We start from the raw sequence: 17,702 nt of genomic DNA, 5'->3' as shown, positions 1-17,702 counted from the left end.
GTCCACCTCTCCTGTTTCTGAACTTCTGACTCACACATGTATGTGAAAGAATAAAGATTTTAAACTATCCCCCACTGACCCTGCTGTGAGGACAAGTGCACCTCACAGCAAAGAATAACATAGCATGTTTTGGGGATGTAGCCTGGCCATAGTCACCACAAACCATCTGGCCTCGATAAGCCCTGACTCAACAGTCCTGAGGAAAACGAGAACTAGGGTCAGCTCGCCCCAGGAGCAGGGTGGCCTAGAGTTGAACTGAGCCCAAGTTACAAACCAATGAAATTGCTTTGTGTGACTGTTGCCAACTACCTATGTAATTTTCCCTATAAATACCTTCCCCTAATTGGGCTCGGGGTCGACTCCTCTGTCTCCTGTGTGAGATACGTGTCATCCCCAGAGCTCTGGTTCCTCAAATACACCTCTTGTTCATTACATCAAGACCAGTTTCTCGTGAGTTCTTGAGGGTTGAGTCGTCTTGAGATTTGAGTGGGGGTCTTCCCCATCCCGGTGGTCTTTCATATGCACACACGCAAGCTCACACACACACACACACACACACACACACACACACACACACACTCCAAAGTAATTTCCCTTTACTTCAGTAGTTGTGCACGATAGAAAAAGCTGTACATTTGCACTCTTCTCATGGCAAGGTATCATGCTCCCCTGAGGACATTCAGCAAGCACTCAAAAGTAAGACAGCCTGTGTGCTGCCATAGGAGACCTAGAATTGGGTTTCTGAGGTAGCTCATGGGCTAGAAGATGATGTATATAACAGTGATAGAGATTAGTTGGTCATGAAGGCACCCCAATTTTGTTGTTTGTTTCTTAAATGTCCCCCAGTAGGTCACACATGCTGACCAGAAAGCCCCATGGATAAGGCATTCATGAGTTGTGATGCAAACCAACGTGGACTTCTTTTACGTGCAGCTGCTTGAGACACCCATGGCTTTGTAGGGGACCTCTCATTTATGTCACCTGTAAGGAACCCCAATAAACGTATTGGTTATCTGGGAAATGCATGAGGAATCTTGAAGAGATGGGGTGCAACTGGAGCAGAAGGCTGGGCCCTGCTCCCTGTGCTTCCAGTCTGCCTCATATGACGACCTCCCACTGCTGCACAAAGCGATGTCCTTAGACCACAGGCCCACGTGTGCTTTTCCCAGAAGTTGTTCTCTCAGTTATTCCGACATGAAAGTAAGCAGCACAGCATCTATGTGCAAAGACTATACCCAGAGCCATTTATAATTGTCTGCAATCAATCTCTCTGCCTTTCTCCCCTGATGTGTAGAAGCGACGTCAAGCAGGTTTCACTAGGAGAAGAAAGAAATAAAACCGACATAATTTTTTTCCAAGTTATTGTGTCAATAATTCATTGGGCAAATGGCCTATGCTTATATTTTAAAGTAGGTGGATGGGAGTGGGAGACCACAGAAAACCACTTTCGCAGGCGATTCCTGACTGGGCAGGAGACTTGCTCAAGGGACAGGGGTGGGGGAGTGGGAGGGTGTCAGGTAATGTATCAAATGCTAGGTAAAGTATTTGCAAGCTCCAAGCTGTAAGAGATTACTAGTGCTTTTCTCTGTGTTCAGTAGTTGCCACCAGCTGAGACAGGCTAGGCTGACTCCATGACAGACTTCAAATTGGCAGTTCAGGAGATCAGCCCTAGGTCTCTGTTTCCAAGAACTGGGCAAGTCCAGGCCCCACCACCTGGCCTGAAGCAAGGACAATGGTTTAGCAGCAGTTTCCAGACTTACCCAGCAACAGTTTCCAGCCCCCCACCCCCCATTCCCCAGCAGTGGTTCTGGAATGTCCCTGGAGGTAGAGATAGAGGTCACCTACAGCTCCCCTGAATTCCTCTAATGTGCTTTAAATCAGGCCTGCGAGCTCACCGGTGTGTCTCCATCTTGGAAATGGGAGACCCCAGCATGCTGAACTCCTGCAGACTAACATGCTCTTTGCTTTTGTATACTGCTTGAATCTGGGGAATCATTCTTCAGTGAATCATGGACCCTTGCACCACAGAGCCAGTGGAATTTGAAGGAAAGAATGTGTATTGGGGGGCCTGAGCAGGCTACTTGTCTTTACTTAAAAATCTCAGCATTTACTGAACACCTTCTTGTGCTTTGGATTCTGTGTGGTGACTGGGGATGAAATACATACTGTCATCATGCATAAGACAAAGACTTTATTTATTTATTTATTTATTTATTTATTTATTTATTTATTTATTTTCTTATGACGGAGACATGAAAGACGCCTTGGAGCCGAGATGAAGCCTGAGCAACGAGACTGTGGTAGAAAATATGAGGGCAGTGAGAGGTGAGAGACACGTCCAAGACTGAGGTGAAGGGGAGAGGAGTTGGAGAGCCAGAAAGGGTTGCCTTCAGGAAACAGCATGGCAGTTCCGGCGCCATCTTGCTGAGCTGTAACTTATCTCAAAAAATGGGAATAGTAACCGTAGCCCAGAGTGACAGTCTTTAGCAGGAGGTGAAGAGAAACCGGCTGCTTTTCCTCAGCAGTGTTTGGTTGAACCGCGATGTCCTCCACCATGTAAGGAGTGTTAATCAATGCTATCCGCATGCATTTCGATTTCGGCATCCGCATTCTAGAGAGTTTGCACCTTTTCCTGCGGTAACAGCTTCTCCCTCTCCCTCCTCTAACCCCAGTACAGCAGGAAGAGAGATTGAAGCTACAGGCTGGGGTGAAAGTTGTACAGTTGTAGAGGGTTTTTCTGTTTGTTTGCTTGTTTTGTTTTTCATGGCTAGATGGGCCCATAGATACATTTGACAAAGAAGTGGAGGAGGGTGGGCAAAGGCTCATGGGAACAGGAGCACAGCCAAGGGGGTGGAGCTCACTGAGCACCCCGCCCCCTTACCCAAATCAAGTATTAGGGAGAAGCTGTAGCCATATTTTCGGTGGGCAGGGGTTTTGTTGACCATACAGTGGCCTGTTTCACCAGAGACAAGCCTGCCTAGTTTTTCCCAAGTAGAGACTTGACTGCTTGTTTCGTTTTACAATAGTTTACAGCATAGCTCCCGGCACTTTCACGTGTATTGAGTCATGGCGAAGCTTCCTCTTCCCCTGTCTTATCTCACTCCTTCTTCCCGTCCCTGGCTTTCCTCAGGCACTTCCACCCTCAGAGTTTCCCTTTCTCTTCCTCATCCCTTGCTGTTTCCTCCTCTCTCTGCCCTCCTATCTTACGGCCTCTTCCCTCTCATGGGCTCCTTTCTAGCTTCCTGGCCTCTATACACAATCATCCCTGTGTAAACGCAGACATCAAAATTAGAAGCTAGAATCCATACATGAGAGAAGACATACATTTCTGAGCCTACACGATCCTACTCACGTAATACTTTCCAGTTCCATCCATTTTCTGAAATTTTTGTTTTATTTTTTCTTCTTTTTTAAAAAGTTTTTTTAATTATTCATTTTATTTTTAAGAATTCTCTCTCTCTCTCTCTCTCTCTCTCTCTCTCTCTCTCTCTGTGTGTGTGTGTGTGTGTGTGTGTGTGTGTGTGTGTGTGTGTGTGTCCTGGCTCACCAGGAATGAGTTACAGGAGGTTGTGAGCCACCTGATATGGGTGCTGGGTCTGAAATCGTGTCCTCTGCAAGAGCCATGTATACTTTTAAAGACTTTACCTTTAGGTGCATTGTTGTTTCACCTGCACCCATGTCTGTTGGAAGGTGTCAGATCTCCTGGAACTGACGTTATAGACAGTTATGAACAGCCATGTGGGTATTGAGAATTGAACCTGGATCCTCTGGGTCATTGAAAGAACTGCCAGTGAGTTTAACCTCTAGGCCATCTATATCTCCGGCCCTGCAGTATGCACTCTTAACTTTTGGGCTATCCTACCAGTCCCTTTATTATTATTCTTTCTTTATGGCTGACTATAATCCCATTGTGTGTCTGCACGTTTTTATTATCTACTCATTAGCTGATGGACAGACATCTCAGCTGAGTCTGCTATTGTGTCTAAAACACACAAATCCAGAGGAGTCTCTGTGTTAGGATATAGTGACCTTTACATTTATATCGAGGGGTGGTATAGATGGGTCCTATAGTAATTCTAATTTTAGCCTTTTAAGAAACCTCCACACTGACTACACCAACGTATACTCCCTCCAACAATAAATAAGGACCCCTCTTTCTCCACAGGACTCACCGGCGTCCTTGTCATTTCTTGGTGATAACCATGGACGGATTTTGTAAATTCAAGAGATTGAGTTATGGCTGGCACGCTCTTATAATCCCAACTACTCAGGAGGTTGAGGCAGGAGGATTACCATTCAAGACCTCTCTGGGGAAATACCAAAGCCTTCTATCTCACTATAAAGCATACAAATAAGACTGAGACTATGCCTAGCTTTCTGTAAGACTTTGAGTTCAATTCCCTGTCTCGAGTAAGAGAGAGAGAGGAGATGGGGAGGTAGGGGGAGGATCGTGCATTAGTTACGTTCCTGTTCCAAAATACACGATCGTGGCAATTTATAGAAGACTTCGCTTATGGTTCCAGAGGGCATGGTCCAAGAGTAGAAGGCTCACACCTTTAACTGAAAAATTGAAGCAGAAAGAGGAGAGAGAGAGAGAGAGAGAGAGAGAGAGAGAGAGAGAGAGAGAGAGAGAGAGATGAGAGAACTGGAAGTAGAGCGAGGTGATATACCGACATACTCTCAGAGCTGGTCCCTGGTGATGCATTTCTTCCAGCAAGGCTGTACTGTCTAAGCTTCCTCAAACAGGGCCAACGCTTGGGAACCCAATGTTCAAATACTTAAGTCCATAGGGAACATTTCTCACGGAAACCACCATAGGTTGGTTTAGCTTTAGCCCTAATTATGCATCCATGATATGAAAACATAAACAGATGATTCCAAACTTCATTAATTCCTGGTTTATTGGTATTTAAGTCTCCTGTGAACTCCCCAAGGGTATTTATGTTCCCTCCTTCCTTTCTTCCTCATCCTCCTTAGTCAGGATTGTGTAATTGGGCGGAGACATCCATGACCCCTGACAATAGGGAAATGCAATAATTACTAAGTTTGAAATTAGTATGAAAAATACGGACGGTGCCGTTTCCATCCACCACAGAAGACTCTTTCCCAATGTTCTGATTTTCCCACCTACAATATAAAGATGGCGGTGGATGGACTCTTATCTTCCAAGGCCCTTCTGCCATCAACCTTCTGCCTGTGACCTTTGCTTCTCGTTTTTCTGTACATATTCGCAAATCATAAGAAACCTGGGTCATTCCCATTTGCTAGACTTTTACTGAACAACTGCCTGGCCAATGGGGTGGCGGGGGGGCGGGGCGCATCTCTGTGGCCTAGGCTGCTATTTAAATCCCTGTCAGGCCAGACAAACTTTGGTTAAAATTATATTCCGTTGCTTCATCACGTGAGCGTGAAGCTTGCTATTTTTAATACACACTCGGCACAATCTAGCTATTCATGGCTGAGGGTTTACTACGAACCCTCACAAACAGCTCCAGAGAGGCAATGTGGTCTCTTCCTTGAGGTGCTCATGACAACAGGAAAATGGACAAGCTCCCTTCCCCAGTGGGAAACATGGAGTTCCTCTGGTTGCTTTGAAGCTGGAAGTCTGCTTGAGCGTTTACTTAGATGGTAGCCCTCCAGTCCTCTGTGCTCAATTATTACAAGGCTCACATATTAATGACTTGGATAGGAACCTTTCTTCCTCTTCACCTTTTCCGGTTCCGTTTCTTCTCTGACTTCCTATAGCGTGCATAGGAGATGAAAAAGGATGCACGAAAACAGTATTTAATTTGACTTAAAGAACAGTCCGTCCATTTATAGTAACTCTTAAGCAGTGATGGAATACGGGGGGTGGGGCATGGGGGGCTGACATTGCCCGGAGTGGTTGCTGTCACCTAAACAATGACCCCTGAGACTTTACAGGATGATGTCTGTCCACTCACATACACTAATTAAGACCACAACATGGCTTAGCTTAGCGGTCCATACCTGTAATCTCAGCACCCAGGAGGCAGAGGTAGGAGGGTTCTGAGTTCCAGACCAGCCTTGCTTCCAGAGTTCTATGGCAGCCTCACTACATAGTGAGTTCAGAGCAACATAGTGAGACCCCGTCCTTAAAAAAAAATCACGGAAAAAAAAAAGGGACATAAAGAGGGGTCAGGAACTATTAAATACAGCTGCCTGCAAAAGCGAGGACATAGTCTCCTAGGACGCAGAGGACAAAACATGATCCAGAAATACATTCCCTATCGTTTTTTTTCTCTAATTTTTTTCTTTTTTGCAATTCAGAGATGGTTGTGCCATCCTGTCACCGATCTATAAGGCATTTATCATTCAGTAACATTCTCGGTATAAATAGGTTCCTTGGAGGTCTATTATTCATGGAATTCTGATCTGGCTGACAAGAAAGAAGTGTCCACAATGAAGATCCCATGCATGGGCCCTGCCATTCGAAAGCACCAAGTTCAGAGGTGGTTCCCACTGAGAGTGATTTCTGCTGGGAACCTGATGACTTCTACGATGGAGCCGTCGTAAGAAAAGGCAGAGAGAAAAGGGAGGAGCAATGACTGACTGCTGGTTTTGGAAACTAGGAGAGAAAGATGTCTTGGCTATTTCCTATAGACTCTGCCTCTGTGTCCTGTGTTTTATGTTAGGGACTAGGGGTCCAGCATGCCAGGGGTACAGTGTACGCCAGGAAACACACAATGTGGGACTTGCAATAACAAGGAGAAAGCAAGCTGGACTCACAGGGGCCGCATGCAAGCTTCCGTGAAGAGTGCAATAGGGTTTCAAAGAAAGAACGGTGGCTGCTCAGCTATGGAGGCAAAGGTTGAGGCGGTCCTGGAGAGGCTGTCATAACAAGGAAGGATGGGGTTGGCTTTGGTTGGGCATACAGCTGAGACCAGAAAGGAGAGACAGAGAAAATTCCAGAGGTGTCAGTGCAGATGTGTGTTTTGTAAAGACCCTGTGGGAGGGGCTGCTTGGCAATTAAGCGCACCTGGGTTGTAGAGGACCTGGGTTCAGCTTCCAGTATCCATAAGGCAGCTCCCATTTGTCTGGAATGTCAGTTCCAGGGGACCTGATGTCCTCTTGTGACCTCTGCAGGCACCAGATAACAATGCAGTGTATGTACAAGCAGGGACACACACACACACACACACACACACACACACACACACACACACACACACACTGCGCGCACGAGTGCACTCACACCTCAACCCTAAAGTTTCTACCAACAGCCAAAGCTGATAAAGCTAATCGCTACTTAACATGTCATTCCTTATACTAAATGCTGGTCATCCAGTCTTATCGCACCTAATTCTTAAAGCAGCCTATGACGATGTAATTATTATCCTATTTCACACAGGTAAGTATGGCAGAACCTGGATGTCCTTTCTAGGTCTTACAAAATAATGTGAGGTTTCAGTGATGAAAATTCAGGTAAGAAAATTAAAAGGACTCGATAAGATCACAGGCTGGGATAGAGGGCAGTTAGTTCACCATTGTTTCTAGGGGTCAACGGGCTTCCTTCAGTGTGTGAATCACGTGAACATTAAAATCACATCTGCCATTCGCTGTAGACGAACTAGATCTGGACTACAGTAGTCTTGTCGTGAAAGCCCTAGTTCCAGTGGGGACGTGGGTGTGGGTGAGGGGCGAGTCCTTGAACTCATCCCTGTCCACCAACATCCTGTCATTTCGTTCTGGCTAACAGTGAGTGCTCAAATTCTATTAGCCAAATGGGAGACTCTTTCCCTTTCCCACTCCCATCTTCCTCAAACCCTGGGGCAATTCATTGTTTTCCTTCCCCCACATCCGCCTTTGGATCCCTATCTGTCTGAGAGCAGGTTGGCTCTCATTAAGGCACTGTGTGTAAAGTTGAATCAGTTGTAATCCAGGCAAACTAATTACTAAGGGCAAAGGTAAGGATACTTGAGTGGTTAATTGGAAGTGCCTAGACGCGGCAGGATTGGCATCCCTTCTTGATTCTCTAATTTTACCATTCTTGGCAATCTAGGCGACAAAGGACAGAAGGTACATTTTATATTTTTCCACCATCTAAAGGTACTGAAGTTCTTGGAACGGGCGTTGGAAACGCGCCCACAGACACGTTCTCGCCCGGGACACCGCCCTAAGATCAGAGTAGGGAGACTCCTTTCTCCTTGGATGCGCTTGGCAAGCCCTGCCCCTAAAGAGGGGCGGGGGCGGAGGTGGAGAAAGAAAGCATCCACACCACGCGCGTCAGCCGGAGTACGGACTGGCAAGTGATCCGGGCGCGCGAACCTCTGCCATTTATTTATTTATTTTTCTCCCCACCGGGTGCGCTGTCCCTTTAAATGGGAATGCTGCTGCTGGCTCCGTAACACCGGAGCCGGCAGCTTGTTGATTTCGGCGCTGGTGAATTTCACATTGTTTCCACTTCACTTTCCTTGCCCCGGGGGAGGCTCGGGTCGGCTCCCGGACGCCGCCGCAGATCCCGGGCAGGGTTCGAGGAGGCCAGGGGCCCGCAGCGGCGCAGCAGGCGGGGGCGGGAGGACCGGGGGCCGGGGCCACACGCTCACCTCGCCGCAGTCGGGCTCCTCCCGCGAAGGAGCGCAGCCGCCTGGAGCGCAGCGCGGCGCGGGCCCGCCCAGAAGCCAGCCCGCCCACGGGCCGGGCTGCCCAGCCGCGCCGGGAGGCCGGGCCGGGGGGGGGCGGGGTGGTGCCGCGGCCGCCGCGGAGCCGCCGCTCGGCGCGTTTGCATGAAGATGGCGGCTCCCACCGCCAGCAAGGCAGCCTCCATGGGCTGCAACAACAAGCCTGCCTTCCCGGAGCTGGATTTCAGGTCTGGAGCTCGGGTAGAGGAACTGAACAAACTCATCCAGGAATTCACCAGGCACGACCAGCGGGAATACGACGACCAGAGAGCGCTGGAGATCCACACTGCCAAGGATTTCATCTTTTCCATGCTGGGTAAGGAGAACCGGGAGGATGTGTGAGTATGCGTGTGTGCGCGGGTGTGATGGAGCGGGTGGGAGCTCTGGTCCCTGCTCTGGCGTTTGCCCGGGGTGTCACCCCTGGTTCCGTGAGGTCCCCTTTCCTCTCCAACGCCAGCGCAGCCGCCCCCTCTGTTCCTGCCTGCTGCGCTGGACGCGGGGTGCTCCTCCTTCCCGATCGCCCGCTCTTTTGTTGGTTTCTCGGCCCCGGGGCTGGCGGGCAGGTGAGGCGGCGGCGGGATACGCCTCCGGGCTCAGGGAGTCTCCGAAGCGGCTTGAGCTAGGTGACACCGGGTGCCCTGCAAGCCCGGGCGGCCCTGGCGGAGGCCGACCCGTGCCGGAGCGACAAGTTGCTTCTGCCGTGGTTGCGGCGCGGCGCTGTCACGCCGAGCCCGGGGTGGCCAAACTTGTTGGGTGTTCCAGAGTAACCCGCGGAAGTAGTCCGGGCGCCCGGAGTTGCCTGCAACTTTGATTTGCAAATCGACTTCCCTTCGAAAGGGTCGGAAGCATTTCCGGTGCTTCTCCCGGTTGTTGCTGAGCCTGGAATTCCTAATTCCTTGCTGGAACATGACCTAGCTCAGAGCTCTGGCCGCGGAGGAGCGCTGTCCCCCTCGTCTTTGTGTATTGTCCTACTGCTGGCTAAGAGGTGCTCAAGTTTCCCACTCCGAGCAACCCTGGGTTAGAAAAATTTCCCCCACCGTATTCCCCGGCTCTTCACCTACCGGTCTGGAAAGGTAAAGAAAAATAATGGGTTCCAGGGATCCAACCCCATCCCTGGCGTCCTGCAGTGAGATTATTGCTTCTGAGTTGTAGAATGAGCATCCGCTGCTGGGAGCCTCGAGTGTAGCGCTGTCGTGCAGCAGTGGTGGCCCCGTGGTTTACATTCAGCAGGGCTGGACCGGAGGAGCCGTGCTCCAAAGGTTTCCACAGTCAATTTTTTCAGATAGTGATAAATGTGATTGACAAAGGCCTTTTAACTGCAGGACAGAGTCCTGCATTCTCTTGGGCTCTCACGAGATTGTAGCCGGCCCACTGTTGCTGTTTCTCCATGGGGGTACCTTATTCCCTCCAGATTTCTTGCCCCTCTAGCTCAAATCGAAGTGATACAGATTGAACGTGATCCACCGGTCCTATGAAGAATTAGGCAAGTTGGAGGGGCCGTGTTCAACACTGGAGTATGTTTTCCTTCTGCTTCTCAGCCCACACGTGTATTCTAGGTATTCTAGGTGGTTGAACGATCCTTCTTTGGGTGTTTGACTGTTTAACTGAATTATTATTTTAATTCACTATGTGGTGGGAGTCAGCGTTCAGAAGGGAGGAGGGTAAAAGCCCTTCCTTACAAAGCCTCCACATCTTAGAACCAAACCAGTGATTGTCAGGAAGACAGGGCATTGGGGTGGGGGTAGGCACGCACGCGGAAAGCTCAAGGCAGTTATTTAAGTTGCTTAACCATGGCCTTTCTCTTTGGCATAGCCAACCACTGCCTGCCATTATGGCATAATAGCCCCCCTTGTCCGTGTCTAGAGATAGTGGTGAGGATGGTCGTGGATCAGACAGCGGGAGAGTAAGATAGAGAGAGTAAGTTTAAATGCCTGACTCAGTGGGAACTTGTGCACCGTCCCCCTTAAGACGATCCAGTGAATTAGTCAGGTCTAAAGCCATATACAAAGGGTAAGTTATTCCAGGGCACTTGATTTATGCATGTGTTTAATGTCACCAGCCGCACCGTGCTGACAGGTAAACACGATTTGCTTCTCTTCCTTCTCAGTCCTTTGACCTTGGAAGAGTTGGTTGCTATCTCTCCCCTGGGACTTTGGCATTTTCACCTGCCGGGCGAGAGAGACTTCAGGAGTGTCATCTAAGCCCTTTGCCCCTCTGGATAGTACCAGGCAGATGGCAGTGAGCTTGCCTGTGTGTGGTGCTGCATTCATTTTCGAATCCCTTGGTTTCCTTTAATGAGGTGCTGGCTTTTCTAGACCAGTGAAGGTTTGGCGACAGCCAGGGTCCCCATGTGGATTTACTTTTTTTCTAAAGCAGATTTTCGCTTGGCTTCAGAAACAAAATCTCTCTCTCTCTCTCTCTCTCTCTCTCTCTCTCTCTCTCTCGTACTCTTTCTTTCACTTGCTATGGCCTAGAGTCTTTCGTGAATCTGCAGAGGAGGTGTCTGGATGACCCCCAAGCTTGTTAGGGTGTCACTTGGGTGGCATCAGGCCCTGGGTTTAGGGAGTTGTTAGGGGGTAGTTCTCCTGGCATTGTTCTGTCTCTGTCTGAACTGCACCTGAGGATTGTCCGTGGCTTAAAAGAAAATGTTATCCTCTCAGTCAGGATGAAATGGCAAAGGCGCTTGTCCAATCTCTTTATGGAAATGGGGATAATGCTTCATCTGTGCACAGGCAGTTGGGGACCAGGGTTGATGGCTGGGCAAGTCCCTATCTGTGCCACTACAAGGTCGTTAGCTTGGACCAAGGCCCTTGTAGCTTCCCACCTTTTCGTTTTATTTAGTTGTGGGGCAGGGGAGGTTCTGCAGATGAGTGAAGGAAGCAGACAGTGTACTCACACCCCCAGTACTTGGAAAGCAGGATCTGCACAGGCTGAGCCCATTGAGGGTCATGGAAGACCCTGGGTTCTATGTGCAGGGAACCCAGTTCCTCTGGAGGCCAAGCATCAGCTGGAATCAAGTATCACTTCTGTTTCTCTCGACCTTGTTCTTTTAGGAGAGCGATTGCTGTTATTATCTAGTTAATATCTGAGAGACCGGAGTGTGTCGAGAGGCTGGAAGGACATAATGAACGCCATTTATCAAAATTCATAGGAATCGCCGGAGTTCATTAATGTTTTAATAATATTTGATATTTGCATGCTCTCTCTGCTGGATCTTTTGTTACCTTCATTCCCTAGTGAAGTCGGACGGGAGAGTTGTGGTCTTTCCGTGTGGAACATCCGTGGAAGAGAAGGTGTGCAGGAGATGGACAAGGCACTTGATGATTTGTAGTCACTGACAGACAAGGGTTCAGTGTCACGGCCTGGTCACGAGCGTACCTGTCACTTGCTGACCACCTTCTCAGGGCAGGAGCTCCCTGGGGTCTTTTTGAGCAGGGGCTTCATTCCCAACTCACAGGCGAGGGTGCTGAGAGTTCGTGGGATAAAGAGACACAAAACACGAGTGGTTGATAAATAAGTCACAGAGACTCATACACATTCCTCTGCTGCTTGAGTGCATTAAATGGGAAAGCAAAGGATTCGGGGAAGAGAGAGCTTTGTTTTGAGAAAGCACTTGTTTCGGGGTTTCTGCTGCTGCTTTGAGCTGAGAGGAGCCTTCACACAGAGGCAGCCTCTGCAGCGGTTGCTCGAAGCACTCTGAGCTCAAGTGTTTTATCCCATGACAAGATCACCTATTTGAATTCTTGATTGGGAAAAATCACGGCGGCTGTCGCACAGACTGTAGCTCTAGCCCCACTCTGCCCCTTGCTGGCTGCGTGGTATTAGTTTTGTAAATCTTTTATACACGGGTAACAATGACGCACCCTTTCAGCATGACTGTCTGGAATGCTAGCTAGAAAAGAAACGTAACGTGGTTTCATTTATTCATTATTTATTTTGAAGAAGGGTGCTGTATTAGAGAGCACAGTGAATCTCATCAGAAATCACTCCTACAGCTTCACTTCGGAAAGAAGTATGGCGTACAGTTCGCAGTAGCCTTGAGGGTATTGGCTGTGGCCGAAGGGAGCACGGCTAATTCCAACACTCAACTTTCGTCTGTCAAGCTTATCATGTGTGCCTGCTATGAAGTTAGCCTCTTTGCCTCAGTCTGTCAGCTCCTGTATTCCGACAGTCTTAGGATGTGTCCCGCCCACCTATTCTGAAGATAAAGCACAGGTCGTGCAGATGATGGACCACTGAGGGGTGCAGAGAGGACAAGCTTGCCCTTCTGCCAGGGTCACATAGAGCTTGAGTTCTCCCCGGCTGCTTGTTTGCTGCTCTGTTAGACTCAGGTGTTTTCAGTGCAAACGCCTGCCTCCCTTTTACTTTCCTCACTCTTCGCTCAGACAGCTGGAGGGACCTACATCCTGGGGAGTATTCCACTCACTGACCTGCGTTGCCAGTAAGAGCAGGGCGATTTCTCTTGGCCCACTGGTTGCAACTGTCTGTCCTTTCCTGTACCTTTTCTCTCCCCTCCCACCCAGCAAGCTCTGTCTGCCTCGGCAGGAATCTTAGAATAAAACAGGGAGCAAAAACTCTGAGAAATGCCCATGGGTCTAATTTGACCCCATCCCTCCCTCAACCCCTGCATTGGACACTGGCTCTAAGAACAGGTTGTCCCCAACCAGCCCAGTAAACGCCATGTGGCCCCTTCAAAGTGCTTCTAAGTGAGTGCTCCTGACCCTTCAAAGTGCTTCTAAGTGCTCTGGGACCTGCCACGTTTCTAGGCCATCTATAGACCTCCTGAGGGGCTCATTTGGAAGCAGTGACTTTCTGATCTATGAATGCGCAGTTCCCCCCAGCAGCATTTACTGCAGATGTCGCCATAGCAGACCCCCTGTGCTTGGTTTAGTGTTGTATTCACTAATGTGCTATTCCCTTATACATTCTAAGATGGTTTCTGGTTTGTTCTGTTTCTGGAAACATCAGAAAGTTAGGGCAGCAGGGCCCCTCTAACCTTTTTTTTTCTTTTTTTTTTTTGCTACATTCAGTTGGTTCTCAGCAATGGACCTTTCATCCTCCCTAGGCGAGTGTTGGGAGCTGCTGTGAGTCCCGGGTCTTATGGTACCAGTGCCATCCTTGGACACTGCACGGCTCCTGATTAAGCTAAGCCTCTTTTGTATTCTCCCAGCCTATTAGAGTCCCTCTTGTCAAACTGAGAACTTGTCATCTAATGCTAAGCCCTTTCCATTCTCCTGGGGGAGCTTTAGAAAAACTCAGACTTTCTGGTCCCATTTCAAATGTATTGATTCGGAATCTCCAGAGATCTCCAAACTGGGGGTTCATCACGTCTGTCTGTCTGCCTTAAAGCCTGAGGTTGTTCATTATCTGTCTACTAGAACTGTCCCCAAGCGTTCTGAGTGTCTTCCTGGCTATCTTTGGAGACTAGATCCATGCTGCTGAGTCCACTGAGTATAAAACCTCAGAAATTTGCCCAGGTTTACCACCAGCAAGTAGGCAACAGAGCTGCAATCAAAGGTCAGGCCGGTGCACAGCTTTTGACTTTAGCAAGGGCCAACTCTCCCGCACTCACCTGGGCTAGGGTCCCAACGTCTCCATCGGGGCTTCTGGAGTCTCGCTGTGTGATTTTGGGCAAGGCTTTTTTGGAAGTTTGGTCTCTAAGAACACACCACATGGGGTTAATGACTGCACCTACTTCCTGTGTTTGATCGCTTTGGGATCGGGTGTCTTTTGTGCAACCCAAGAGAAGGGAAATGTGGAGTTCTGTTTTGTAGTTTCGTGTCTGGGTGACCCTGTGTCTTCTAGCCTCCGCCAGTCTTCTTTCTGTCCGTTTTCTATAACTGGAACACAAAAGCAGCAAAGCCATTCTGCCTGCTAATCACTAATGGTGATTCCACGTACACTCTACTAGACATCGAGTTTACACCCAGCTTATACCTAGCTTATACCTGTAGGTACTTACGTGCGTGATACCGTCTTTGTATGACAGAGATTCTGTGGTTTACTAATTAAGGGTGATGAACCTCTGGCTTGTGTGACCTTGAGGGCGTCGTCACCTTTCAGTGTATCTCCTGTCCCACGTTGCAGGTTCTGTGCAGACGATTCATGTTTCTTTTTTTCTTCCCATCTCTCGAGTTGCTTTCTTGATTGGCTTCCTCCTTGGCTCCATGGTAGCGATTAATGGGGAGTCTGAACTTGAATGAGAAGAAAGGACGTCTTTATTTCTATTAACCTCAACCACTATAAATACAGTTGATAAACTATAGTATTATTAATAAGTAGCACCTACGTTTTTGTTGCTAATAGAAATCATGGGTACTTTTTTTTTTAAATTTTTTTTACGTGCATTGATATTTTGCCTGAATGTTTATCTTTCTGAGGATGCCAGGTAGATGCCTTGGATCTGGGAGTTATAGACAGTTGTGAGCTGCCTTGTGGGTGCTAGGAATTGAACCCAGATCCTCTGAAAGAGCAGCCAGTGCTCTTAATCACTAAACCATTTCTCCAGCCCTTGTATTTTAGTTCACAATACAATGTCACATGTATTCCCGAAGGAAGAGGGCCAGTGAGATAACTTAATGAACCTGATGACCCTCGTTCAGTTCCTGGCACTCACATGGTCGAAGGCCAACTTGCTTCAAAAGTTGTCGTCTGACTTCTACATGAATGCCGGGACACGTTCATGTAGGCACATACACAAAATAAATACAGACAATAATCACCTACTGTTGTCTCACAATAAAGGCAGACACCTGCCTGTTATTTATTTTATTTATTGGGTTAACAAAGACTCACGTGATCTGTCTTAGCTTTATTTTAAAATGTGTATTTTAACGCTGATCTTTGAAAATCCCTGTAACATTGCTGAGGATGTCTTCATTTAAATGCACCGTTCTTGCCAGGCAGGTGGGAGCATACCAGTGATCCCAGAACTTGGGAGGTAGGAGAATCATGAGTTCGAGACCAGCCTGGGTGATAGAAACTAGCCTGGTCCAAGAAGTAACACCCTGTCTCAAAAACCTCCGAGGTAAATGATACATATGGTTCCTCACAGGAATTCATAGACTAGGCTGGACTGTAAAAAGGATCTATGCTGTAAAAATAGTTAAGGATCCCAGTTGGACATGTTGCCTGTGCTTAGATAAAATCTTCAAAAAAGGAAATGAACTCTTTTCTGCAATTGCTGCAAGATTATTCTCATCTGTCAGGCCACAGTCAACCATCTCTGGAGCTGTGAGATCTTGGTCTTACTTTCTTATGTGGTAGAGGAATGTAGGTGACTTTGTCTACGTAAGACATTTCTGTCTTCCTTAAGACGTTCCCAAGAGCAGCATAAGAAAGGCCCAGTGCGTCTGCTGTGACCACTTTCCAAGAGCAGCGGGCAGTGCCTTGTAAACTCACGGGCATGGGTCCCCTGTTATGGCCCTTGGTTTTTCTTCTCTGCGTCTTACGGTGCTCCTGTACTGGTCCCCTGTCGCTGCTGGTGGTTTGTACTAGTTATCTTTCCCGGTGGTTTATCATTTATGTTCCAAACGGTTATATGCTTCCTCTGGGACTCCAATTACAGCCACTCTTTGTTATAAATGGACTATTTTCAGTCAATAATAATTTATCTTTGCACAGTGAACGAAGTGTTTTATAGACTGCAGTCCACGTTCTTGTATCGTATCACAGGGTTAGGCTAGGCCTTCGTGAGAGATTGTGTACGATATAGGCAGCTTTCACCACCATTTGTGCACGAGGTCACCAAGACGAGGAGACAATGGGACTTGATTCGGGGTTGCAGGTTCAGTTGTGGAGTAAGACTCAGTCCAGCTACTAGTGTCTCTCGTTGCAGGGTATAGCAAAGAGCTTACAGGGCCTTTGACCCTCAGACATCTTCCACAGGTTTGGGGACAATTCTGTCTTCTCAGGCAAAACCAGGGCCACAGGTGTCATCCACCTGAGGGCCTCTCGTTTTCCTCCTGAGCTGAGGATTTGTTCTAGACAGCTTAGCTGAGAGTATGCGCTGGTTTAAACCCCGTGGCCATACATTTTCCTGATCGCTTGGCCCTGCTCAGCTTTTTCTTAAGGTCCGTGGCACTGTTTGCAATGAACTTTGGGTAAGTCCTGTCGGCTCAGTGATCGGGTAAGGACAATTCAAAATTAATGCTATCATGTGAGGTCCTGTCTCTCGGGAGGAGCTGTCTGTGTTTCATCCTCTTCAGTGCCCGTTTGTGAATTCCCTCTGCACAAGATAGAGAACCAGAGACAGAACCACTGTAAATAAACAGGTGTAAGGAACTGCCACTCAGTTCGTTTTTTATGTTTTTTTTTTTTTTAATATTTTTTTCCTCAGTACAGAAGACTTGATTGTTTGCGAGCTAAATGGAGCCCAGAGTGGGAGTTGGTCTAGATGGTGTTTGTTTTTGTTTCTTCTAACTAGGGTTTGAATGTTTGCCACGCACACACAGCGGATGGCGCTAAGCGTTCATTCATTAATTCATGGTTGGCGTGGCAACCACGTGCTAGTATAGCTACTATGGTCTTGCAATTACCGTGTGAGAACATCGAGTAGTGTCTACGAGCAGCGAGGCTACCTCTCAGGCCTCTGTTCCCTGGAGGGTGGAGGGGACTGTGATTAAACTTGCCAATGCATAGAGATTTGATCATAAAGAAAACATAGCCGATCACCGCGAGGGAGATCTGGCTAGACAGAGAGCAGGCGATAAGGAAGGCTTCCGTGAAACAGACAGAGCCAGGCTGCTTGAAGCCCGGGCTCAGGTATCTTCCAGAAGACAGAACAGCACAAGCATTTTCAGGGCTACTTAAATGACAATCAATCTTGCTTCATTTTCTGTAGGTGGAGGCTTTCCAGGTGGGACCACCCTTGGCCAAAGCTCTTGTTTTTGACATGGAAATAGTCAAGATGAGGGGAACCTAAAAATTTAGGTTACAGGGCCTTTATGATTGCTTATTGGTACCATTCTGGAAACAGGAGCTTGTAGCTTTATAGCCCAGGAGAGACTTGAACTCGCTGTGTAGCCCAGGCTGCTGGCGAATTTGTGGGAATCAGCCTCCCTT

The 17,702-nt window shown here is 48.1% G+C and overlaps 1 protein-coding gene across 1 annotated transcript in view; it reads left to right on the top strand.

The window, feature by feature from the left end:
* The first annotated feature begins 8,696 nt into the window (after positions 1–8,696).
* Positions 8,697–17,702, top strand: part of Mb21d2 (Mab-21 domain containing 2) — a 99,261-nt gene continuing 90,255 nt past the window's right edge. The window contains exon 1 of the mRNA XM_032900051.1: positions 8,697–8,955. Coding sequence (XP_032755942.1) covers positions 8,745–8,955 — 211 coding nt within the window. The 5' untranslated portion in view covers positions 8,697–8,744. The remainder of the gene's footprint in view (positions 8,956–17,702) is intronic.

The sequence above is a fragment of the Rattus rattus genome, chromosome 4, assembly GCF_011064425.1.
Source record: "Rattus rattus isolate New Zealand chromosome 4, Rrattus_CSIRO_v1, whole genome shotgun sequence".
In the NCBI taxonomy this organism is placed as follows: Eukaryota; Metazoa; Chordata; class Mammalia; order Rodentia; family Muridae; genus Rattus; species Rattus rattus.
Note: the sequence above shows the minus strand (reverse complement) of the source record. Positions and strands in the feature narration are given on the sequence as shown.